The following is a 25,993-nucleotide window of genomic DNA, read 5'->3' on the forward strand; positions in this document are numbered from 1 at the left end:
TTATGACCCAGCAATAGCACTGCTAGGAATTTACCGAAGGGATACAGGAGTGCTGATGCATAGGGGCACTTGTACCCTAATGTTTAAAGCAGCACTTTCAACAATAGCCAAATTATGGAAAGAGCCTAAATGTCCATCAACTGATGAATGGATGAAGAAGATGTAGTTTATATATACAATGGAATACTACTTGGCAGTGAGAAAGAATGAAATCTGGCCATTTGCAACAACATAGATGGAACTGGAGGGTATTATGCTAAGTAAACTAAGACAGAGAAAGACAGATACCATATGTTTGCACTTAACTGTGGATCTTGAGAAACTGAACAGAAGACCATTGGGGGAGGGGAAGGAGAAAAAAAAAGTTACAGAGAGGGAAGGAAGCAAACAATAAGAGACTCTTAAATACTGAGAACAAACTAAGGGTTGATGGGGTGGAGGAGAGGGGAAAGTGGGTGATGGGCATTAAGGAGGGCACTTGTTGGGATGAGCACTGGCTGTTGTGTGGAAACCAATTTGACAATAAATTATATTTAAAATTTTTTAATTAAGTGTATGAAAAAAAGGAAAGTTAATTTTTGAGCAAACTTATTACTACCCCCTTATCAGAAAACATTTGTCTGTATACGATAAACAGAAGACTGTTTAATACAGTAGGGTAGAAGACAGTCCTTGCCTTAAAATGACTTGTAAATATAGTTTGGGGGAGGGGGAAGATGCAGATAGAATTGAAGTATAAGAATATCCATAAGGCAGGAAGCAATTAGTTGGGAAGTAAGTATTACACATCTTAAGTGCTTTGGGGCTGAGAGAAGAAAGAAATGCAAATTGGATTGGTCTGTCCTTCCTAGACTAATATGAAAGTTTGGTATAGTTTGAATATAGAAATGAATGGAAGAGGCCATGTCTGGCAGGTGAGGCTGGTATTGGAAGTGAGTGGAGAAAGGCCTGAGGCATGTAGGGGCAGAGGGCGGGGAGGAAGGTGAGGAGACAGACTGGTTCTACTAGAGTAGAATGGTAGCAGAGAATGCAGTTTGTGTCCTTTGAAACCAAACAAGAGCAGGGTGAGCCAGAAATGTTGAAGTGAAGAAGAGGGTTTTCTAAGAATAATAGAGCAAAGCACCACAAAGAGTGAGGAAGTGGAGAAAGGTACTGGGGATTTGAAAGCGAAGAAGCTTTAGAATGGTTGCTGTAGGGATAAGGGTGATTAGGAATCAACTAGGGATAACTAATGTGTTGGGAGCAGAAAAGGAACCCAGTGGAGGTGAGCATGAACTTGTAGAACTGATCATTTGTTTTGAGACTGTTTCTGATTATGTTCAGTAGCTCATTATGCAGGAGAAAACAAGTGGTTAGTTTTAATATTTTATATAGATTACTAAAAATGAGATGTGAATTCAGAAGACATTATTTAGCATCAGTTTATGCCAAACATTGTGCTAAGCTCTAGGGATATAAAAGTAACTGTCTTGCCTACAAGGATGTGATATATATATTTTTTTCAACGTTTTTTTTTTGATATATATATTTTTTAAGTAACAGCTTGAAAATTACTAAAGGCAAAACATGATCACATTGATAATCAAATATGTTGGAATCCTATTTGAAAATAAAGGGGACCTTAAAATGCAAAATGAAGAACTATGTTACTGCTATTATAGCTTAAAATTAATAATATTTTATTATTTAATAAAGATTATTTGTTTCCTCTTAAAAAAGGAAAAAAAACAAACATTAAATGAATATGCAGAACATGGGATTCTTAAGGCAATGAAAATACTTTGATATTATAATTATGGATATTATATTGATTATATTGATATTATAATGATGGTCATTATATTTTGGTCCAAACCTGTAGAATATACGACACTTAGACTGAACCCTAAGAGAAACTATGGACTTTGGGTGATTATGATGTGTCAATTTAGGTTTATCCTGGTAAAAAAGAGACAAAAAAACACGTGTACCATTCTGGCAAATGATGTTGATAATGAGGGAGCCTCTGCATATGTGACAGGAAGAGGATGTGTGGGAAATCTGTACCTTCTTCTCAATTTCATTGTAAACCTAAAACTACTCTAAAATAAATTCTTAAAACATAAACAAGAAACGACTTAATGTTAAGAATCAATTTAAATACTGAGTGTGAGATGTTACAGAATCATGCATTGTTTGAAGCTTTTACGTAAAATTAAAAATTGTCATTCTTTGAATCTGATTCTGCCTTTCAGACTGAGGTTATTTTGTTTCTTTCTCTTGGGCTCTTGTTTTAATTGTAGCCAGGTTTATGCCGTGATGAAAAGAAGAATGTACTCTTAGTAACTCTTCTTCCAGTCCTTCCTGAAATGAGTACAGAAAACATTTTAAATGGAGTTGGGAAGCCCTTAAGGGAGACCTCTCTTGCACATTTGCAGCTGTTATCACCAGCAGGAAGAAGGTAGATAAGAATTATCTTGATAAGGGAGGACACTTTTCACAGAGGAATTTATCTCCTGCTTTTAAAAGAAGGAAGATCTCTCCCAGTCCCAGCAACAGTGCACTAACCACCACTTGCAGCCAATGAGAAACCACCACAACCTCCAACTCTTACCCTTCTCCAGTGAACTTTTGTTCAAAATAACCCTTCCCAATTTCCTCCTAAAGTCAATTTGCTGGTCCTGAATTGTAATTCCTCCGCTATTCCCAAATAAGCTCATTTTGCTGGTAAAATAATGGGCAGTTTTAAGGTTGACATTCCCAAGGAAGTATCTTATTCCAGAGTTGCAGGGACTTGAGTTCTTATAGAACTGACACTTTTACATGACTGGATTTACTCTTCCTCAGTTGGAGATGCCATACTCTCTCTGTCATTTTTTTTTCTCATTTTTAAAAGAGAAAATGGGGAAAGGGGGCAGGGGAGCTTAAAGAAAAGCAGAAGCTTCTATAGTCTTAAAAAGTAAAAGAGTTTCCATGCTAGAGCATATATGTAATTCGTGTGTAGCTAAAATACTTTATATTCAATAAGGACAAACATCAGATAAACTATATTGTTGAATTTTTAAACTGTACTGTTGGTTAAAAACAACATGAAATTTATCATCTTAACAATTTTTAAGAAAGAGTACAACTCAGTAGAGTTAAGTATATTCACACTGTTGTGAAACCGATCTCTAGAACTTTCTTCATCTTGCAAATCTGAAACTCTGTACCCAGAGTTTCCTCTTTTCTCCCTCCCCTCAGTCCCTGGTAACTGCCATTCTACTTTGTACCTATGAATTTGACCATTTTAGGTACCTCATGTAGGTAGATAATGCAATAGATGTCTTTTTGTGACTGGCTTTTACTTAGTATTGTGTCTTCAGGCTTATGCATGTTGTAGCACGTGACAGGATTTCCTTCCTTTTTAAGGCTGAATGATATTCCACTGTGTGATGGATGTTTGGTTTGCTTCCACCTTTGGGCTGTTATGAATAGTGTTGCTATGAATATGGATGTGCAAATATCTTTTTAAGACTCTGCTGTTGAATATTTTTATGAATAGTTAGATAAATAGCCATTTTATTTGGAAATATGGAAAATTTACTTAGCAGAATCAGAAGAGCTAGATGGAAATATTTTGGTAGAAATTTTGAAGATAATTTTGGAGGATTTTAAAGAACTTTAGTCTTTGAGACGCTATTCTTTCTAGTATCAACTTCACTTAAAATATAGATTTGCTTTTCCTTTAAGTTTTGGACCAGTATAACTTTTGAACTTGTAAGTCTTATTTATGAGCCATTTTCTGGCCCTAAATGGATTTTCTGGCTTTGCTGGGCAAGAGTCACAAGTGGAAGAGGATGGGAAGAAAAGGATGGGAGGTATCCAGCATGTAACTGTCTCTTGTTCCCAGGCTGAAATCGCTTGGGTATTTGCTACTATACCAAACAGTGGTATTGGAAAGATTATGCCATAACAGTCTCAATACTTCTATTTATGGTTTCTTCAGTGGCACCACCTGCTAGACCTTGAAATTCAAACGGTTTATGACTAGTTGCCATTTTAATTAAGCATTTTATTAACTTGTAATAGAATTTTCTTCATTTGTATTGCCTTTTTTTTCCCCCTTAAGTAGGCTCCATGCCCAGCATGGAGACCAATATGGGGCTTGAATTTACAACCCTGAGATCAAGACCGGAGCTGCAATCAAGAGTCAGATGCTTAACTGACTGAGCCACCCAGGTTTCCTGTATTGACATTTTTTTTTTTAAGTTTATTTGAGAGAGTAAGAGGGCAAGCGTCCAAGTGGGGAGGAGCAGAGAGAGAGAGAGAGAGAGAGAGAGAGAGAGAGAGAGAGAGAATATCCTAAACAGGCTCCATGCTGCCAGCACAGAGCCCTACTTGGGGATTGAACCCATGAACTAAACTGAGATCATGACCTGAGCTGAAATCAAGAGTCGGATGGTTAACCAACTGAGCCACCCAGATGCCACCCCTGTGTTGACATTAAAAAAATTTTTTTTTTAATGCTTATTCATTTTTGAGAGAGAGAGAACGAGCAGGGGAGGGGCAGAGAGAGAGGGAGATGCAGAATCTGAAGCAGGCTCCAGGCTCTGAGCTCTCAGAGCCTGACTTGGAGCTCAACCTCACGAACCGTGAGATCATGACCTGAGCCAAAGTCGGACATTTAACCAACTGAGCCACCCAGGTGCCCTTGTATTGATGTTTTAAAATAGTGGCTATAAAATAAAAAATTACCTTTGTTGTAAGTTTTACCACTTGGTCTTTAGTACAAATATAGTAATTTTGTTAAGAGGTACTTGCATAATTCCGTGAATGTTTTCATGAATAACATTCATTATTTTTTACCCTAATATCTACCATTCAGAAGCTTTAAAATACCTTGTATGTATATACAGTAGTTGTCAGATTGAAGAAACTATCATGGGCTTACATGTATATGTTTAGAATAATTTAGCTCACCATGCCAGGACCCAGTTTCTGATTTACTCTTCTGTCAACTTCTGAAAGTTTTTAAAGATTTTAATAAAATGTAATAAAATTTAATTGAAAATTTATGGTTATTAACATTTCTATTAAAATTATACCTGACATGAGAGATGAGTTAATTTCAGTTTCAGGATCTGTGTCTTTGTTGCATTCTATCAGTAGTAGGAGCGAATTCCGGACACTTGGTAAATTTTCCTTATTCTCATCTTGAATTCTAAATCTCAGATATAAAGCCAAGCCATGTGTTAATCAACTGAAGGCAGATTGCTAACAAATTCAGAGAAATTATTTTGTAGTTTGCATTAATTAAAGAAAAATTGCTGAGAAAAAGGCAATTTGCTTTTTGATCATGTTTCACTATCTCCAAAGAGTCAGTTGAAACCAAAGCTGTAATCAATTGTCTGAACAACATACTATGTTTAGAAGGAGAAAAGACTCTTGTGCAACACCTAGTTTCTAAGTCATCTCATTAGAAATTGCTTCATGTTGCAAGTTTAGACCTAGATACATTTATCCTTTAAAGGCTGTCAAAGTTGCTTCAGAATTTTTATAGCTCTTTGCATATATTCCTGCCTTGGAGTAACTGATCGCATCCCTAGGCTATTTAATTAATACAATGTAGATTGCATTCTTCTTTAAAGGAAATTGTAACACTTAAATTTGTTAATTTAATGGCCCAGCTCATTGTTGATTAAACTATCAGAAGCCAAATTACTTTTATCTCACAAGCAGCTGATTGTTTTATTTCATTGGTAGGCTTGAGATTCTGTAAATATGCTAATTTCTTGTTAAAGTGAGCATCCTACTGCTCTGTTCTGCACACGCTTTATAGCACTTTTTATTCATTTAGCAAATGTTTGAGCATTTAATATATTTCAGCCACTGGGCTAGATGCTTTCTCAGCAAATTTTACTTTTTAGGGGTCTCCTATTAAATAACTTCTGGGATGTGTGGGATTTTTAGATCAGATCATTAAATATTTTTTATTTAATGAAAAAATATTTCTTTGAAACTGTTCTGTCAGAACACTACTCATGTGTTACTAATGACCATGTATTATTTGTGGAAGGGTGGCAAGATATATCTTACCCAAATAGGAGAACTCTTTTGGGAATGTTCAAAGCCAGATCCATTGGCTCTGATTAAAATAAGCAGAATAAATAAATCCCTACCCCAAAAGGTCTGGTGCTTCTCTTTTTCTCTGCCCTTTAAAGTTCTAAAAGCAAAGTGTTCAAAGCTAGAATATTTCACAACTGTAGAAATGAAATAATGCTATTATAGGGTCAGACCAGCCATGATTCATTCAGTGGAAGTCACAGAGTATTTTATAGAGAGAATAGGGTCGTCCTTGAAAACAATAGCCTCAGAAGGCAAGGTGTTAAACCAGTTATGAACTATTAGCAGTCTTGACTATAAGAGTTCATTTTTATATGTGAAAGGATTCAGGAGGTAGAATTTTGCTGCTATTAGTTCAGTGGCACAGAGATGGACATTTTTTGTATTCTTTCAGCTGAGGTTTGCAATTTAATGGGCCTTTAAAAATTTTTTTTAAATTAAAAAAAATGTCAAGTAATCTTTATGCCCAACATGGGGTTTGAACTCATGTGCCTGAGATCAGAAGTCACATGCTCTACCAACTGAGCCAGCCAGGCACTCCCTGGGCCTCTCTTTTATCTCTCAAAGGAGCTAAACATGTCTGTTTTTCAGGCAAAATATAGGAGAGAAGGCAAAGGACAAAAACACTGACTCAACAACGTCCAGATACATCTCTGGCCACTCCTGTCTGCAAAGGAGTCTAGGAATTGTAATTTTTCAGCCACACCCATTGCTCAAAGTTCTGTTAGTAAGGAAGAAGAGAGTGGGTATTGGATAAGGTAGGCAACTAGCAGTCTCTACTACAGCTATTACTCTACTACCCCCTGCCCACATGCGCACAAACCAAAACATTCCTCTCTCCCCAACAGCATGTATGGATTTATTATCCATTAATCGGCCTAAAGGTTTCCTTAACTTTTTTCTCTTTTCAGAATATATATACTCTCTCTCCTGAGTTTGTAGTGCCAGTGTGGGTCCCACGGTTTTAATTCTCTAGAAGCAGTCTTGTGCAGTGGAAAGAGCATGGGACTTGGGATCAAGCAATGTGACCGGTGGTTCCAGTTCATCACTGGTGTGCTGACCTTTGACATCTGAGCTTTCTAGTCTTCCTTTGGATAATGGACATAAAATGCCTTCTCTGCCAGTGTTTTATAGGCTTCTAAGAGGATCAGATGAGCAGTTTTAATGTATATAAAAGTACATGGCAAATAGTAAAGCATCGTATGAGTAAATATATGGTATTGTTATGATGATGATGATGTTCAAAACCAAACTCTTCACCTTCCCACTAGAACGAGCTGTTGCTCCTAACTTTTTTTTTATGTCAAGTCAGAATCTGGAAACCTTTGTCTCCCTTATAGCTGCATCTGCCTCCCATCCCACATTCTTTAGTTGTAATAGCCTTTGATATTATTCGGTTAGAATTTCTTCATCTCTACCATCTCTGCCTTCCTTACTGCCACCCTGTGTTGTTCAGAACCTTACTATACACGTCTTACTTGGCTAGTACATCAGCTCAGTCCAGTCCAGCCTTTACGTCTCCACACATTTCTACATAGCCCTTCCTTTTATTGTTTAATGGATATAATGTACCATGGGAGAAATTTACATAATATTTACTAATATTCAGTAAATATTTTTCTCCTTTTAGACATTCGGCTGTTTATATTTTCAGTTTTTATATTATGGTAATAGATATTTTATGTGTATGTGTGTACATATATAATATATATGAATATGCACATAGCTGATGATTATTTTGTTAAAAGCAAATTCCTATAACATGAGTTACTAGGTCAATGGGTGGTTATTTGAGACTTCTGCTTCATTTTTCCGGTTGTATGCCGAAGGATAGCACTAATTTATATGCCACAGACAATGGAGTATTATCATGAATGCATTGGAGCTTCTCATACTCTAGCAAAACTTAAAAAATGTACAATAAAAAATACAACCTGTCCATTTTCATGTACATGGAATCCAGGCACTCCCAAGTCCAGGAAGATTTGGTGTGTCATGATCTCGGTAACCTTGTACTGACATATTTATAGGCTAGTATGGGTCAAGACCACTACTGTGAATTTATCAAACATGTCAAAAGTGCAAAACAAGAATCTCAAGGAAATACAGAAAATTTTATTCCTGGTTACATTCTGTTTCCCTTATAGGCTCTTCAGCACTTAAAGATAAGCTTGAGCTTCATTACTTTGAGACCTAAGGATTCCCTGTCTCCTCCTCCCTCCATGCAGCCCCCACACAACCCCCAGCTCTTCTACCTGCCTTTCCCTCTGAGCATCCACACTCATCTCCTCACTCGGGAGCCCTCAGTGTGTAGACAGTGACAGACTGTCCTCAGATGTCTTGCTTACTTTCAAGTGTTTAGGGAAAGATTCTGAGTGTTTGTCCTTGTCTGAGAAGAGAGACCAAATTGACTTAAATTTCCATTTTCTTTAAAAACAAGCCTTACATTCAGACAAGTATGAATCAAGTTCCTTGATAGCTCCTTCCCCATCTCTCTTCCTTTTATGAGAAAGTTTAGAAGAAAGTTGGATGCTGTGAGAATTTGGATGATTTATGAGCTTTCCTTGATTTTTTGAATTAAGTATAAGTACAGAATAGGTAATGAATTACAGGGTTCAGCTGATTGTTCTAGAGAATCAAATATATGCTATGATTTTATATATATATATATATATATGTATATGAATAATCAGAGTATGAAGCACTTTTTAACTTTCCCATACAACTTTCATCTTAAGATGTCTTTAAGGAGAAACTTTCTTGTTCTTTTATTTAACAAATACTTATCATTACCATCCTCTCCAGGATTAATAGTCTATGATTCTGTGAAATTTATTGAAGTACTCAGTAAGTAACAGTATTCGTTTGTACATATCCCTTATACTGTTTATAGATGCAGTTGAAGTCAAGGACTAACACTGATACCCATCCCAGTACATCTTTTACGTTTAAAAAAAAAATGTTTAAGCTGATTTATTTATTTTGAGAGAGAGAACATAAGCAGGTGGGGGGCAGAGAGGAGAGACAGAATCCCAAGCAGGCTCCATGCCATCAGTGCAGAGCCTGAACTCATGAACCTTGAGATCATGACCTGAGCCGAGATCAAGAGTCAGATGCTTAACCGACTGAGCCACCCGGGTGCCCCTGTCTTTTTAAATCTTGAAATGAAAATAATCGCCCTCACCCCGTTGACTGATTCAGTAGTCTTTTTGGGTGAACACATGGTAAGGCAAGTAGAATTCTTGCTGGCTCCAGCACCCCTAGTTGATCCAGCATAGTTCCCATCAGTGTTTCACACCGTTTTCAAAAAATGATGGTTTTAAAGTTTAAATGTAATTGAAAAGCCTTTTTTAAAAACATTTTTGACATTGAAAATTGTACATATTTTCCAATGTTCAAAATTTAATATGAGAAAAATAATTTAAGAATTATGGTTTTTGAGGTCAAATATTTATGTAAATTGTAATAAATGAAGTGTAAAATGTATAATTACATAGAAAGATTTACCATAATAGAAATGATATTAGCTATTATTTCTTTGTATTATATGAAATAACTTTATAGTTATCTCCCTGTCGCTCTATTTATTTCTCTCCCTAGGTGAACATATCAAACCTTTTACACCAGAGAAAGCAAAAGAAATTATAATGTCTTTACAACAACCTGCAATCTTCTGTAACATGGCTGTTGATTGGCCAGCACAACACTGGACTGCTGAACACCTTTCTGAGGTCCTTCATGGCAAGCAGATACGATTCAGGATGGGAATGAAAAGAACAGATACAGGTAGGACTATGAGTAATCGTAATAATAATGCCTCTTCAATAACATTCCCATATTCTTAGCAGTGGTTTCCTTATCTCTAGAGAATCCTTTATTTCGAATCCTGTTTTTGACTATTGCAGATAGGAAGGTTTTAGATGGACAGTTTGTGTTAAGGTTTTTTTTAGACTAAACAACCTATAGTTGATAACCTTATATAAAATGTATTTGTTCATGTATCATGGCTCATTGAATGTGGTAGACGCTTAAGATTTCTTAATGTGCTATTCTTTATGTTCCCCTGTGACTGAAAAAGATTAATACTAATCTAATAGTCTCTTTTACTTTTGACTCACGTAGAATGTGCCCTTTCATTTGTGGCTTCAGGCTCTATATTTATAGTGCTTACTCTTGGTTGTAATTGTATCTCTCTGCTTTATCAGCTGTCTGACCTCTATGGCACTGCATAAATGTAAGAAGTATGTAAAGCTGGGGTTTTTTTCATCCTCTTAAACAGATTTTGCCAGCTCCTCCTTCTTCCCTCAAGACTTGTAACATTTCGATATTTTGCCTTATAGTCAGATAAAGCAGTTACTGTGAACTCTAAAAATTAATTTAAAGGAAAGAAACAGCGCTGTTTTTAATCTAAAGGAACCCATGACCATTGTCTGGCTTCAGAATGTGTTTAACTTCTATTTAAATATGGGCAAGTTTGCTAGTCTAGAATTTCACAGTGTTTGAAGCATTGCTGTGAAGTGGCTCTATGAATATCTACTAATAACTCAGAGGGAACTAGAAAATTACCCAATTTCCCTTCTAGCTTCTCCAAGCTTCCTTCTCTCATGCTGACCTTCTAGCATATCTCCCAAGAGCTATGTGGTTTTTGCTGTCTAGAACACTCTCATACTCATGGCAGGTAGAGCAGGCTTAATACCTCAAACTCTTTGGCATCTCATTCTAATCATAGATCAACATGTTTACTGTATTTTAAAATTAAATGCTAGACCAGCACAAGGCACATACAAAATCATCTTGTACTTTTTCTTTCTTGATTTTAGGCAAATAAATCTCTCCAGTGAAGTGTCTTTTAGACAATAATTAGGAGATAAATAAGAATTGTAATTTTTTCACACTGTGGTTAGGCTCTAACTATAATACTACCATTAATTGCTAACAGTTATTGAGAGCTATTGTGTCAGGCAGTGTTCTGAGTGCTTTATACATATTAATTCTCTTAACCTTCTTCAAACCCTCTTAGAATGGTACTATTATAAACCTATTTTATAGATGAGGCACAGTGATTTGACATTTTCAAGCTACACTTAAGCATAAAAGAAAAAGAAAGTAGAAAGTCTCTGCAGTTGTGAGCAACTGCTCTGAGTTTTTACTGATGATAATTTTTTAAAGTTTATATGCAATTCACATAATGTAAAATTTATCATTTAAAAATATACAATGCAGTGGTTTTAGCATATGCATCGTGTAGTACAACCATCACCACTGTCTAATTCCAGAACATTTCATCACCCCATGACCCCATAAGGAAGCCCAGTACCTGTTAAACAGTCACTCTCCACTCCCCATTTTACCCTCAGGTTTTGGCAACCACTAGTCTGCTTTCTGTTTGTTGTTGTTGTTTTAATTTTTTAATGTTTATTTTTGAGAGAGAGAGAGACAGGCAGAGTGTGAGCGGGGTAGGGGCAGAGAGAGAGAGGGAGACACAGAATCCGAAGCAGGCTCCAGGCTCTGAGCTGTCAGCACAAAACCCCATGTGGTGCTCAGACTCGTGAGCCATGAGATCATGACCTGAGCCTTAACTTACTGAGCCACCCAGGCACTCCTGCTTTCTGTTTTTATAGATTTGCTTATTTGGGACATTTCATATAAATGGACTCATTCAGTATGTGGCCTTTTGTGTCTGGCTTCTTTCACGTAGCATGTTTTCCAGATTCATCCATGTCGTAGCATATATCTGTACTTCATTTATTTTTATTGCTGAAATTTATTTATCCTGATCATATGTATATACCACATTATGTTTATCCACTCATCAGTTAATGGACATTTGTGTTGTTTCCACTTTTTGACTATTATGGATAATGCTACTTTGAACATTTACGTACACATTTTTATGTGGGTATGTGTTTTCATTTCTCTTGGGATTATACCTAGACGTAGAATTGCTGAGTCATGTGGTAATCTGTGTTTAACCTTTTGAGGAATTGAACCATATCTTGAGCAGTTTCTCTTGATGTTAAATATGACTTTTAAGTTTTATTTATTTATTTTGAGAGAGAGAGAGAGAGAGCACGTGAGTGAACAGTGGGGAGCAGAGAGAGAGAGAGAGAGAGAGAGAGGGAGAGAGAGAGAGAGGGAGAGGGGGAGAGAGAGAGAGAGAGAGAGAGAGAGAGAGAGAGAGAGAGAGAATCCCAAGCAGACTCTGAGCCCGACTTGGGGCTCAAACCCACAAACCGTGAGATCATGACCTGAGTCGAAACCAAGAGTGGGATGCTTAACCAGCTGAGCTACCCAGGTACCCCTAAATGTGACTTTTAAATGGCTACCAAGGGGTACCTGGGTGGCTCAGCTGGTTAAGTGTCCAACTTCAGCTCAGGTAATGATGTTACAAGCATTGATAACTTTGTTTCCTTCCTATTGAATATGTATTTTTTTTCCCTTTTAGTTGCAGGTATGGCATTCATTTATGTATTTAGAGAACCATTTTTTTTTAATTTAAATTTTAGTTAACATACAGTGCAATATTGGTTTCAGGAATAGAATTCAGTGATTCATCACTTACATACAACACCCAGTGCTCATCACAAGTGCCCTCCTTGGTACCCATCACTCATCTAGCTCCTCTCCCACCCACCTCCCTCCATCAACCCATAGTTTGATCTGTGTTGTTAAGAGTCTTTTGTGGCTTGTTGAATATATTTCGTATTTTTGTTTTAGGTCTTGGTTTGAGTTTTTCTAGAATGCTTGAGGTAATAGTAATTATACTTTGAATTATATGTATATCTTTGTTCATTTTAGGAAACAGACAATGATATCTCATAGGTCTTTGAAAACATTCTGGATCAAACTCATTTGCCAACATACATGCTCAGTGGCAATACTATACCTCAACTGGCAGTAATTTGGCAAAACATCTGTAGAAAGAACCCTAAACAGGTGGGGGTGCAATGATGATCAAAAGTCCTTCCCAGTACCTGTATTCCATGCAGTGTTTGTTGCTTATAAAACGATGAAGTCTAACAAAATGGAGACATACTTGTTCCTCTGCTCTGCAAAAAATATTTTAGGACTCCCTTTTATGAGAGTTAAAAGCAAACTCAACTTACACACTACTTCCAAATCCTGAGCTCAGTCAAGCTGCGTCTTACCTAACGCTTTGACAGTTAAGTGGGATGAAAATTGCAGCTGCCTAGGCTACTTCAACATGAAATGAAAGAACAATAATAATAAAGTTGGAAAGGAATAATTGCATTGCAAAAAAATAAACTAAGAAAAACAGCTGTGCTACCCAGAAAGAAATTGTCATAACAGAATGAAAACAGTACCTTTGGTGCTGCTACTTCCTGGAAGGAAAATATCAAAAGAATTCTATTTTGAAATCACTATGTAAGTGAAAAAGTCTGTCATTTCCATTCATCCCATTCATAGTAATTTTCTCCTGACAGTAACAGTTCTCACATGTAATTTTTTCACTTTTGGATTTTTATTTTTTAAAGTACAGTTTGCTGTGACAGAACAAAGTCCCCTGATAAGGCTGCAACACAGACATGGCTGTGAAAACTGGCCTTAACTCTGAAGTGCTGCTCTGTACCCCCAGGGGCAGATGTCTCAAGTAATGGTTTTAGTATTCAGTTCGATCGGTTGGATTAGTTTTATGAAGTGAAAATTCATAAGACAGTGCAATGTCTTTAGGCTTCCATTGGAGCTTACTGAAATGATTATAAAATTACTCCTGTTTCCAAGCACCATGCAGCTTTCTTGCCACATGGGTTTTTGTTTGTTAAGAAACTCTGTGTGTTCCTATGTTGTTGGGGTAAATTCTTTTTAAGTTGGACAATTTTTTAAATATTTATTTATTTTAAATTTTTTAATTTTTTAATTTACATCCAAGTTAGTTAGCATATAGTGCAACAATGATTTCAGGAGTAGAATCCAGCGATTCATCACCTGCATATAACACCCAGTGCTCATCCCAACAAGTGTCCTCCTTAATGCCCTTGTCCATTTAGCACACCCCCGCAACCCAAAACCCCTCCAACAACCCTCAGTTTGTTCTCTGTATTTAAGAGTCTCTTATGTTTTGTCCCCCTCCCTGTTTTTATATTATTTTTGCTTCCCTTCTCTTATGTTCATCTGTTTTATATCTTAAATTCCACATGAGTGAAGTCCTATGATATTTGTCCTTTTCTGACTAATTTTGCTTAGCATAATACCCTCTAGTTCATCCACATAGTTGCAAATGGCAAGATTTCATTCTTTTTGATTGCCAAGTAATACTCTATTGTGTATATATACCACATCTTCTTTATCCATTCATCTGTCAATGGGTATTTGGGCTCTTTGCATACTTTGGCTATTGTCAATAGTGCTGTTATAAACCTTGGGGGTGCATGTGCCCCTTTGAAATAGCACACCTGTATCCCTTGGATAAATACCTAGTAGTGCACTTGCTGGGTCATAGAGCGGTTGTATTTTTAACTTTCTGAGGAACCTCCAGACTGTTTTCCAGAGTTGCACCAGTTTGTATTCCCACCAGCAGTGCGAAAGAAATCCTCTTTCTCCGCATCCTCGCCAACATCTGTTGTTGCCTGAGTTGTTAATGTTAGCCATTCTGACAGGTGTAAGGTGGTATCTCATTGTGGTTTTGATTTGTATTTCTCTGATGATGGGTGATGTTGAGCATTTTTTTATGTGTCTGTTAGCCATCTGGATGTCTTCTTTGGAAAAGTGTCTATTCATGTCTTTTGCCCATTCACTGGATTTTTTGTGTTTTGTGTGTTGAGTTTGAAAAGTTTTTTATAGATTTTTGGATACTAACCCTTTACCTGGTATGTCATTTGCAAATATCTTCTCCAATTTTTTTTTTTTTTTTTTTTTTTTTACTGTTTATTTTTTGAGAGAGTGAGAGAACTGGGGAGGGGCAGAGAGAGAGAGGGAGACAGAGGATTCGAAGCAGGCTCTGTGCTGTTAGTGCAAAGCCTGATGTGGAGATTGAACCCACGAACTGTGAGATCATGACCTGAGCCAAAGTCAGACGCTTAACCGACTGAGCCACCCAGGTGCTCCTGGGGTAAATTCGTAATGATGATGTTCATAATATTGTGGAGATACATATATATATATATATATATATATATATATATATATATATATATACACACACACACACACACACACACACAAACATATATATACACACTTACACATATATACATACACACACACACACACACACACACACCCATATACACACACACATACACTGATGGGTTACTGTTCTAAGTCCTTCTTAAAACTTGTCAAATTTTAAAAGTTCTTAAATATGCAGATTTTAATCTTTTAGATAAATGTACTTTTGTAAAGTTTTCCTACTTCTCAAAGTCAGGTGACAAGTTGATGAAGTAGACCTAGGATGCCTCCTTGACACCCCCTCCCCTCTATTCTTTGCCATTCTAAGGTTATAGGAAAAAGAGAGGTGGAGGAGAGAAAGATGGTCAAGATAATCCTAAGTAGTTCAGGGAGAAATGGAGGGAAAAGTTAAAGGTGTTGAAAGAAGAGTTTGAATGCCCTTCTCCTCTTACTACTAATTTGACTAACTTTTGAAGGGCCCCAAGTAAATATAAGAATCAGAATTCGTGCCTGTTACTGAAAATCTACTTTGTTTCAGACATTGTGCTAACTGATTTACACATAGTAGATCTATATCTCTTGAAAGGATTTCATGCTGATCATAATCAGGTTTCTTGATTATTAACTTCCCAACATGCATTTGAAATATTCTGCTTGTTGGGGCACATGGGTGGCTCAGTCAGTTAAACATCCGACTCTTGATTTTGGCTAAGGTCATGATCTCACAGTTCGTGGGTTCAAGCCCCGTGTGGGGCTCTGTGCTGACGGCATGGAGCCTGCTTAAGATTCTGTCTCTCCCTCTCTCTGCCCCTCACCTGTTCATGGTCACTTGCGTGCTCACTCTCAAAATAAATAACAAATAACACTTTAAAAAAATATTCCGCTTGTTACAAAAAAAAATTCATTTTTCACTATTTAGAAGAATAGTTCTTGTATAAATGAGTCCAACATCCATAAATGGACAGACAATTGGCTTCTCTCTAAGGTTTCCTCACCAACACTCTTCTCTGGGTCTTTGCTTTTTCCTATGTGTCTATGACACAAAATTGGCATTTAATTATGTCATGCCCCAAATTTCCTATTATTCTGGTTAAAGCTTTATATTTGTCTGAATATATTATCAACTCAAGAGTATTACCTGTCTGTTTTATGCAAGCCTGAGCACAGTGCTAATTACAAATTAGGAACTTAATAAATGATTCTGAAATAAATGAGTTAATGAATAAATGAACAGACATTAAGTCTGCCATTGGCCACTTAATAATTCTGAGGAGCTATGTATAAAGTCAGAAAATTTTCAAAAGACTGTTTTTTGTTATTGCCTTTTTTCCTTTTTAATCTGAAGAATTAGTTCTCAAACTTTTTGGCTTCAGGACCCTTTGCCAACTCCCTTTGTTGAGTTCTCCAGTGCAGAGAAGATTGGCATGACTCCTGCACAAGGATGATGCAACTTCACAAAGCATTCCATATCTTTTGTAATATTTGGAAAAACAATAAATGCCATACCTTTAAAATAAATTATTGAGTTCCCCAATGAGCTTTTGCCAATGTGGATTATATCTAGTGATGCTTACCATATTGTAAATTAAAACTGAGACGTTTTAAAAATACAAAAACATAAACACGTATTCCACTAGCTATCTCTGTAGTGACATCGACTAAGCTTCTAGAAAACTCCACCATACACTCGTGAGAGAATGAGAATGAAAAATGTCAGAGTATTATTGTGAAAATAGTTTAGACCTCACAGACCCCTGAAAAGGTCTTGGAAAATTAATAATCTAAAGTATACCACTGGATTACTAAATCAGGCTATACTAAGTGTAGTCTTTAAAAATCTTAACGTTGAAATCTTGTTTTTCACCTTTATGTTAAACCATGATATTGTGAGTACTGTGAATGGTTCTAATTATATCACAAGCACAAAATTAATTTTTAATTGTTTCAAACCGTCTTCATTTTAAAAAAGCAACAATATTTGGAAACAGTGTTCAGTATACATTTAAGGTTGGGCTCTCTTACATTGCAGTTCCTCAGTTTGAAACTACATGTGGTTATGTAGAAGCTACACTTGAAGAGTTTCTGACCTGGAACTGTGACCAGTCTCCTCTTTCCGGACCTTTTAGAGATTATGATCATTCCAAATTCTGGGCTTATGCTGACTATAAATATTTTGTCAGCCTATTTGATGACAAGACAGATATTTTCGAGGTAAGTCAATACATTCCTTTCAATCATTGTAATAATTTACTCTTGTGAAAAGATCACAAATTAGAATCTCTCTGGTACTTTTTTCCTTCACTGTCTTTTTCTCTCAAAAGTAATCACTGTGAGTCTTAAGCATTTTATCCACTCAGGCTAAAAGATTTGCTCAGGAAAAGTATAATGTTTGGCTCCCACGGATGAGCAGCCTTGTCACTATTTTCCTACTCGCCGGACTTCTCACACACCCTCTCATTTGTCTTTAAACAGTGCCTGAGTTGGTTTGGAGTATATAGAAGCATAGATTGTGTATAGAACTTCATTTCCTCCTGACCTACATAGACGTTTTTATTCTGTTAGCGAGGCAGATGGAAGTACAGCACCGATTATTACATGAAGAAGCGTTGCTGAAATCCTGGAAGCATTCCAGGCTGCTGCTGCCACCATCCTGGCCTGCTGGGGGGGGGGGGGGCGGGGGGGGCCGGGGGGGCCGGGGGGCCCGGGGGGGGGGGGCGGGGGGGGGTTGGGCTTAGTCAGGTTTATGGCCTGAGGCAGAGTGCTCCTGCTATTTGAGTGCAGAAGTCCTGCAGAAGCATGGCAGTGCTTGCGGAAGTTAAGAATGTGGAAATTCTTTGTCAGGTGTTGACATAACTGACAGCAGAGTTTGCAGACTACCATATCCTCTTTTAAATGATTTCTACCTCCAACTGCTAGCTTATTTTGTGGGGTAATTTCGCAAATTCTCTGTTCTGGTTTCTGTGTTTTTCTTAGGCATGAGGCAGGATTGGGAGTAGTTCCAGGAAGCTGCTTGGATGACTCTGCCTTGCCCACAATCAGGTCAGGGCTCCAGAGTCCTTTATCCTGCCACTAGTCCTTTATCCAGAGAGGTATTTTGCCATCACTGCAGGCTGTCATAACCCCCCTCTGCCCCCACCCAACTCCCTGGATCACCATCAGGACTTGCCTCTCAAATAGGCTGATAGTCCTTAGACTCTTCTTCTTTTTTTTTTTTTCTTTTCTTTTTTTTTTAGTTTGTATTTAAATTCAAGTGTAGTTAATATACGGTGTAGGGGCGCCTGGGTGGCGCAGTCGGTTAAGCGTCCGACTTCAGCCAGGTCACGATCTCGCGGTCCGTGAGTTCGAGCCCCGCGTCGGGCTCTGGGCTGACTGCTCAGAGCCTGGAGCCTGTTTCCGATTCTGTGTCTCCCTCTCTCTCTGCCCCTCCCCCGTTCATGCTCTGTCTCTCTCTGTCCCAAAAATAAATAAACGTTGAAAAAAAAATTAAAAAAAAAATATATATATACGGTGTAATATTTGTTTCAGGTGTACAATATAGTGATTCAGCACTTCTATACATGATCCAGTGCTCATCATGACAAGTGCACTCCTTATCCCCATCATGTGTTAGTTTTCCATTCAGCTTATATGTTTCTTTTTCACTTTGAGTCAAGGTGTAGATGCTGGGGTTTACATAGTTAAAGCTAAAGTTTTTTTTAAAGTGCTTACTTAAATTTTGCTTTTTATAAAAAAAGGAAAACTATCACTTGTCTCATAATTGTTAGTTGAGGATATATTTTTATTCTCATTACTATGAAAGAAATGCATCAGCTTTGAAAATACTCAGTAGATACTTTCTGAATCCTAAGTCTATCCCAAATCTACTATTTATTCATTTTTAAATGATAATTTTGAGGTAATTTTTTTCCTTATGGAATTATCTGTGATCACTTTATGGATCTTTAACCCTGGAACATTTAGATATTGTAGTTAACTTTTAGCGTCTTTTATTATATTTCTTGTACTCTCACCCACCCTGTAGATTAGACTACTACTTTTTGCTCCATATTTCAGGTAAAACACTGTGTAATGGCAGTATTTATCAAGTACTTCTTGTACCTGGTGTTTTTCTAAGTGCTTTACATTTGTAACCATCATAGTAACCCTATGATATAATAATTATCCCTGTTTTAAGAAAAAAAGAGGCACAAAAATTCAACCTTTTCTGAAATTCTACAGCTAAAAAAAGAGTAACCCAAGCAGTTTGTCCTCCAAGCTTTAACTGTTGCAGTGTATGCATACACAGGGTCTGAATACATTTAGTTCTTAAGGACCCTGTAGACAGGGGTAAGGACTTCTGTTCTGCTGAGTCTGGGCTCACTCTGCCTTGCGTGAATCTCTCGTCTGACCCCATCAGTTGTTCTGCCTCAGCCCAGGCATGACAGCACTGGGCAGACATGTGTCTTGTCCATTAAGTGTGGATATAAAAGGCCTTTTGGTTGTGTGCTGGAATTCTAATTGAGCCCTTATAGTATAAAACCTGATGTTTTTAGTTCAGTGAGTTTTTGTCAGCTCCCATTATGGGGATTAATTCTCTGGATCAAAATAGGCAAATCTGCTATGAACAACCAAGTTCATAATGATTATATCATTTTTTATCTCAGAAATTTCTGAACACCAGGTCTTCTTACATCCCAGGTACCTAAGTTGTTTTCCTTTTACCACTCTAATTCATTCAGTCACCGAGTCTTACAACTTACTATTTCAAGTTTTCTTCCATCTGTCATAAAATGGTGGGTAGTTAAACATTAAAATGGGTAAATTTAGGGGTGCCTGGGTGGCTCAGTCGGTTAAGTGTCCGACTTTGGCTCAGGCCATGATCACACAGCTTGTGAGTTCAAGCCCCGTGTCGGGCTCTGTGCTGACAGCTCAGAGCCTGGAGCCTACTTCAGATTCTGTGTTTCCCTCTCTCTCTCTGCTGCAACCCCCCCCCCGCCCCCACTTGTGCTCTGTCTCTCTCTTTCTCTCCTGAAAAGAAATAAACATTAAAAAAATTTTTTTATGGGTAAATTTTTAAAATCTTTATTAATTCACTTAAAATAATTATATGAGAATATAATAACATTTTTATAAAAATAACTATATTCAAGAGACGCCTGGGTGGCTTAGTCAGTTAAGCGTCCAAACTCTTGATCTCTGCTCAGATCATGTCCTCATGGTTCATAGGATTGAGCCCTATGTTGGGCTCTGCACTGACAGCATGGAGCCTGCTTGGGATTCTCTCTCTCCCTCTCTTTCTGCCCCTTCCTTCTCCTGCTCTCTCTCTTTCTCTCTCTCAAAATAAACTTAAAAAAAAAAAGACAATAACTATATTCAGTAATTTTTTAAATGTTATAAGAAGAGTGGTATTGGGGCACCTGGGTAGTTTATAAAGTTGGTGGAGCGTCCAATTCTTGATTTTGGCTCAGGTAATCATCTCATGGTTCTTGGAATTGAGTACCCCTGTGCTGAGCTCGGTGCTGACAGTATGAAGCCTGCTTGGGATTCTCTTTCTCCATCTCTCTCTTTGCCAGTCCCCTGCATGTGTGCACACACACTCTCTCTCTCTCAAAATAAATAAACTTAAAAAAAAAAAAAAAAGCTCTCAAGCTCATTTGTTTCATGATAACAGTTTCTAAAAATGATTTTCATTCTGTTCAGATATTTTCTAATTTCCCTTTTGATGTATTGTTTGACTTATGGATTATTTAAAAGTGTAATGTTTAGTTTCCAAATATTTGAGGATTATCTTTCTGTTGTTGATTTCTAATTTAAATCCATTTTGGTCAGAGAACATATTTGGTGTGAGTTTAGTCCTTTGAAATTTACTTTTTACTGCCCATAATATAGTCATTCTTGACTAATGTTCCAGGTGCACTTGAAAATAATGTGTATTCTGCTATTGTGTTTTATAAGTATCAATTGTATCACATTGATTGTTTAAGTCTCCTGTGTGCTTACTGATTTTCTATACACTTACTCTGCCCATTATATGGAGAGAGGTATGGAAATTCTCAACTATGGTTGTGTATATGTTTTTCAGTTTAGGTTGGTCAGTTTTTGCATCATGTATTCTGAAACTGTTATTAGGTTCATATGCATTTAGAATTCCTATGTCCTCTTTAATGGATTGATCTTTTATTCTCATGAAATGATCCTCTTTCTCCTGGGTTTTTCCTTGATCCGAAGTCTACTTTGCTTGGTTTGCTTTTGGATAGTGTTAGCATGAAAAAGGAATACTTGTATGATTCCATTTTTATAAAATTGTAGAACTTGCAAATAAATTTATAGTGATCGAAAAAAATCAAGAACAAGGGAGTAGAGATAGATGGGTTACTAAAGGTCACAGGGAAACTTGTCAAAATATTTGTCATCTTGATTGTAGCAGTGGTTTCTCAATATGTACATATATCTAAAAACTCCTCAAATTGTACACTTGAAATATATGCTGTTTATTATGCAGCAATTATACCTCAATAAAATTGTCTTAAAAACAAAAGAATATAGTGCTGGTAGTACATTTTGGTTCCATTGTCTTGACACCAGCAGTTTTATTCACCATTTTTGTGTGTGTGTGCTGTTAATGCAAATGTCAACACAGTGAAATAAGCAAATAACATCTTAAAAGTATTATGAGCATAATTTCAACCTCACAAATCCTTTGAAATAGTCTCAGTGACTTCCAAGGAGTGTGTGGACCACCTTACGAACTTCTGATTTACAATATTACTTCTGGTATTACTCTTCATTCCTCCACTTCTGACTTCTCGTCTCATCGATTCTAAAGCAGTTTCTCCTGAAAATACATTCCAAGTCATGCTCCAGATTAAATATAGAAATATATTAATCATGTTCACAAACATTTTATGACTTAAAATTGTATAAGAATAGCATTTAAGACCCTCTAGTGTGACTGATATGACCTGTCTCCTATGCATATGTCCCTGTTGTCTCCTCATTGAGTGCTGGACCACTGTGTTCTGTGTCATTTTCTGACCTCTGCTTATTCTCTTCTCAGTTTCTGCCTATTAAACTTCTACTTTTTAGGGCCTGGCTCAGATTCAGTCTTGGCTATGAAGCCTCTCAACCACTGTACCTACCGCCATCCATCCCTTGCCTTCATTCCTATATATTTTATTGGGATTGTTATTTATATGACATAGAATGTTTGTGTCTTGTTCCTCTAACAATATCAGCTCTTTGGGAGCAGGGACTATGTATGTTCTATAACTTTTTATTCCCCCAAACTGGTAATATAGTGCTGCATATGTAATAGGTATTTGAATGATTACAGAAGACTATTTTTTTTTCCTACTCTAACCATTTCTTGTTTTGATTGTTCTTTGGTTTTAGCATCTTTCAGGGGATGTTTTAATTTATACCCCTAGTTTCCCCTTTGTCAAATTTTCTGTGGCTTCTAATCAATTGTAGCATTTGTCAATCTTGATGAGAAATTCTTAGCTCTCTTCAGCCTTCAGTTTTATAAGTTTTTACTCATAGATTCTGAAGTTTCCATCTATTAACCCTTTTTTTTCCCCACAAATTAAAATTATCCGCTGATAAATATATAATATATACACTGATAAATGCACTGGTAAATATACTGATATGATTGGAAAATATCCTATAGCTTTAAAGTGGCCAACAATTACGATTTTGACATTTAAGTGACTTTCATGTATGGCAAATGAAATTAGCCCCGCTATTTTTTAGTTATATATCATGTCATTAAGTAATCTAAGTAAAACTTTATTTGGAATATTTTTTTCTCTACTTCTTAAGAAAGATAGGGAATTTGTGGCATTACCGCATAAAATTTCTTTCTCTCTCACTTATTAGGTAAGAATGACAGGTGTTACCTTTTGTAATTATCAGTAAGTATCATCATAATTGAAGCTATTAAGAATCAACATATGGGGTGCCTGGGTGGCTCGGTTGAGTTGCCCACTCTTTTTTTTTTTCTTTAACATTTTATTTATTTTTGAGAGACAGAACGTGAGTGAGGGAGAGGCAGAGAGAGAGGGAGGCACAGAATCCGGAGCAAGCTCAAGGCTCTGAGCTGTCAGCACAGAGCCCGACATGGGGCTCAAACCCACAAACCGTGAGATTGTGGCCTGAACTGAAGTTGGATGCTTAACCAACTGAACCACCCAGCCACCCGAAGTGGCCCACTCTTGATTTCAGCTCAGGTTGAGATCCCAGGGTCATGGGATCAAGCCCTGAATCGGGCTCTGTGCTAAGTGTGGAGCCTACTTAAGATTCTCTCTCTCTCCCTCTGCCCTCTGCCCTGTTTGTGCTCTCTTTCTCTCTCTTTCTCTCACTCTCTCTTTCTCTAAAAAACAAACAAAAAACATATAGTGAAAGGATTTTGCCCCGAGAAGTTTTCCCAAATAGACTCCATTTTATGTTGTGTTTCAGATTGGCTGCTGCTGAGAGTCAGGAGCCATGTGAAGTCACCGGGACACAGAATCCCAAAGTGCAATACATGGAAAATTAGTTGCAACCTGTCTTGGACTTTGTAACATAGAGTAGGTTGAAATATAGCCAGGTGGTTTAGTAATGATTAAAGGGGTTTGATGCCCAGTGATGCTTTCTGATGAGGCAAATTGGAATGTAAGAATTGATCCAAGCCTATCTGTGAGTAGAGTTAACTATCTCTTTTCTGTTTATGTTACCTAAGGTAATTTTCCTAAGGAAAAAAGACCCTTAAGTGCTTGCTAATTTATAATGTCCTTTTAAGGGGCTGTTTAAATTTTAAATTGAAGTATTTATCCTTTGTTAAGTTTTATATAGTTTTAATATTTAGTATTGTTTTGGTTTTATTTTTGTTGTTTTGACCAATATTGGACTTCTTTCTTCTTCTCAGGCATAAAACTCTTGTGTAATCAGCTTTTCTATATTTTTGATCTAAGCACAGAGAATTAATAGAATGAGACAACTTTTTATGTCACAGATGGACTCAAGTCAACCATCGCCATGGTATAGGTATAAGAACAAATACTTGGAGGTGTTCTCAGAGCCTAGAACTTACACCAGCTAGTTGATACTGAATCTGGGCCCTGAGAACACCCCACTCAAAATATACCATCTTTTAGAACAAAACAACTTAGGAATGAATTATCTTTCAGTGATCAGTTTACATAGTAGACTAAAAAAAGCCACTATTCTATACTTTAAGCATCTAATTAGTGTTCTTCAGTCTTTGGTTAAAACTAAAATTATGGAAGATTTGGTTACTTGTAAAATGGTGTTTGACTCTGTAATAATTATATAACTTGTTAATTGAAACAGGTTTAGGAATTACTCAGGTTCATAAAAATAGATCTAGTTACTGGGGCGCCTGGGTGGCTCAGTTGGTTAAGCATCCAACTTCAGCTCAAGTCATGATATCTCAGTTTGTGGGTTCGAGCCCTGTATTGGATTTTCTGCTGTCAGCATGGAGCCTACTTTAGATCCTCTGTCTGCCTCTCTGTCTGCCCTGACTTGCACTCTCTCTCTCAAAAATAAACATTAAAAAAAATTAGATCTACTTACCTAGATCAGTAACTCCAGCAATTTTTGAGCATTTGTTGGACTCACTTATATTAGGCATTGGAGATGCCAACTTGAATAAAGTAAAGGACTTGGCTCCCTTGGCACTTAATTTTTTTTTTTTATCAAAGTGTGTTTATTTGAGAGGGGGAGAGAGAGAGAGAGAGAGAGAGAGAGAGCGAGCGCGCGCATGAGCATGAGCAGGGGAGGGGCAGAGAGACAGAATCCCAGCCAGGCTCTGTGCTGTCAGTGGAGAGCCCGATGTGGGGCTTGAACTCATCAACTGCGAGATCATGACCTGAGCCAAAATCAAGAGTCAGATGTTTAACCAACTGAAGCACTCAGGCCCCCAAATTTCAACTATCCTTGACCTCTTAATTGTACCATCGTGTGGTAGTGACAGAAACTGCCTGTGGCTTTTTTTTTTTTTTTTAATAATTTATTGATGTTGTTGTTTCAGGTTGGTGTCTCCAACTAGATTGTAAAGTTCTCAACACAATAACAGAGATGTTTATGTCTCACATTTTTTTTGAGTCTCCCTCCTTGATTAGCATGTCCCATGTTATCAGTCAGTGTTTGTTGATTCGAGTAGATGTGGTGTGGCCCTGATTTTCAACTCTCTCAGTATTTGCATTCCTTTTATGATCCTGAAATACAGTGTGTAGATGATACCATTAACTACACATGTAATTTAAAAAAAATTGTTAAAGTACCTAAATGCTCAGTGACTATGCTAAATGATATAATGAAGTAGTCAAATCAGGTATGTAATTAAGTAGACCATTTCTAAAACCAGTATGCCGGGGCGCCTGGGTGGCGCAGTCGGTTAAGCGTCCGACTTCAGCCAGGTCACGATCTCGCGGTCCGTGAGTTCGAGCCCCGCGTCGGGCTCTGTGCTGACTGCTCAGAGCCTGGAGCCTGTTTCCGATTCTGTGTCTCCCTCTCTCTCTGCCCCTCCCCCGTTCATGCTTTGTCTCTCTCTGTCCCAAAACTAAATAAACGTTGAAAAAAAAAAAAAAAAAAAACCAGTATGCCATCATTTTGAATGGATACCACATTCCATTTACTCCAGAAACCAAGGCCAACCCCAATGCACACTGTGATCCACGATGTCCCTTTTCTGACATTGCAGACCATGAGGGAGCTTGCTACGTTCTATGTGAGGCTGTCCCAAATGACTATAGTTAGTTGCTGTGTGTTAGAATTGCTTAGATTTGGGCATTGGCCTGGG

The 25,993-nt window shown here is 37.3% G+C and overlaps 1 protein-coding gene and 1 non-coding gene across 4 annotated transcripts in view; one reads left to right on the forward strand and one right to left on the reverse strand.

Moving 5' to 3' along the window:
• Nucleotides 1–25,993, forward strand: part of HSPBAP1 (HSPB1 associated protein 1) — a 60,156-nt gene that overhangs the window by 7,621 nt on the left and 26,542 nt on the right. For all 3 annotated transcript variants that reach the window (XM_047875994.1, XM_047875995.1, XM_047875996.1), the window contains exons 2-3: nucleotides 9,685–9,870; nucleotides 17,243–17,424. In XM_047875994.1, coding sequence (XP_047731950.1) covers nucleotides 9,685–9,870; nucleotides 17,243–17,424 — 368 coding nt within the window. The remainder of the gene's footprint in view (nucleotides 1–9,684; nucleotides 9,871–17,242; nucleotides 17,425–25,993) is intronic.
• On the reverse strand, nucleotides 6,548–6,620 carry TRNAR-UCU (transfer RNA arginine (anticodon UCU)). The gene has a single exon. It is a non-coding gene; the product is annotated as a tRNA-Arg (tRNA).

This window comes from Prionailurus viverrinus, chromosome C2 (genome assembly GCF_022837055.1).
Source record: "Prionailurus viverrinus isolate Anna chromosome C2, UM_Priviv_1.0, whole genome shotgun sequence".
In the NCBI taxonomy this organism is placed as follows: Eukaryota; Metazoa; Chordata; class Mammalia; order Carnivora; family Felidae; genus Prionailurus; species Prionailurus viverrinus.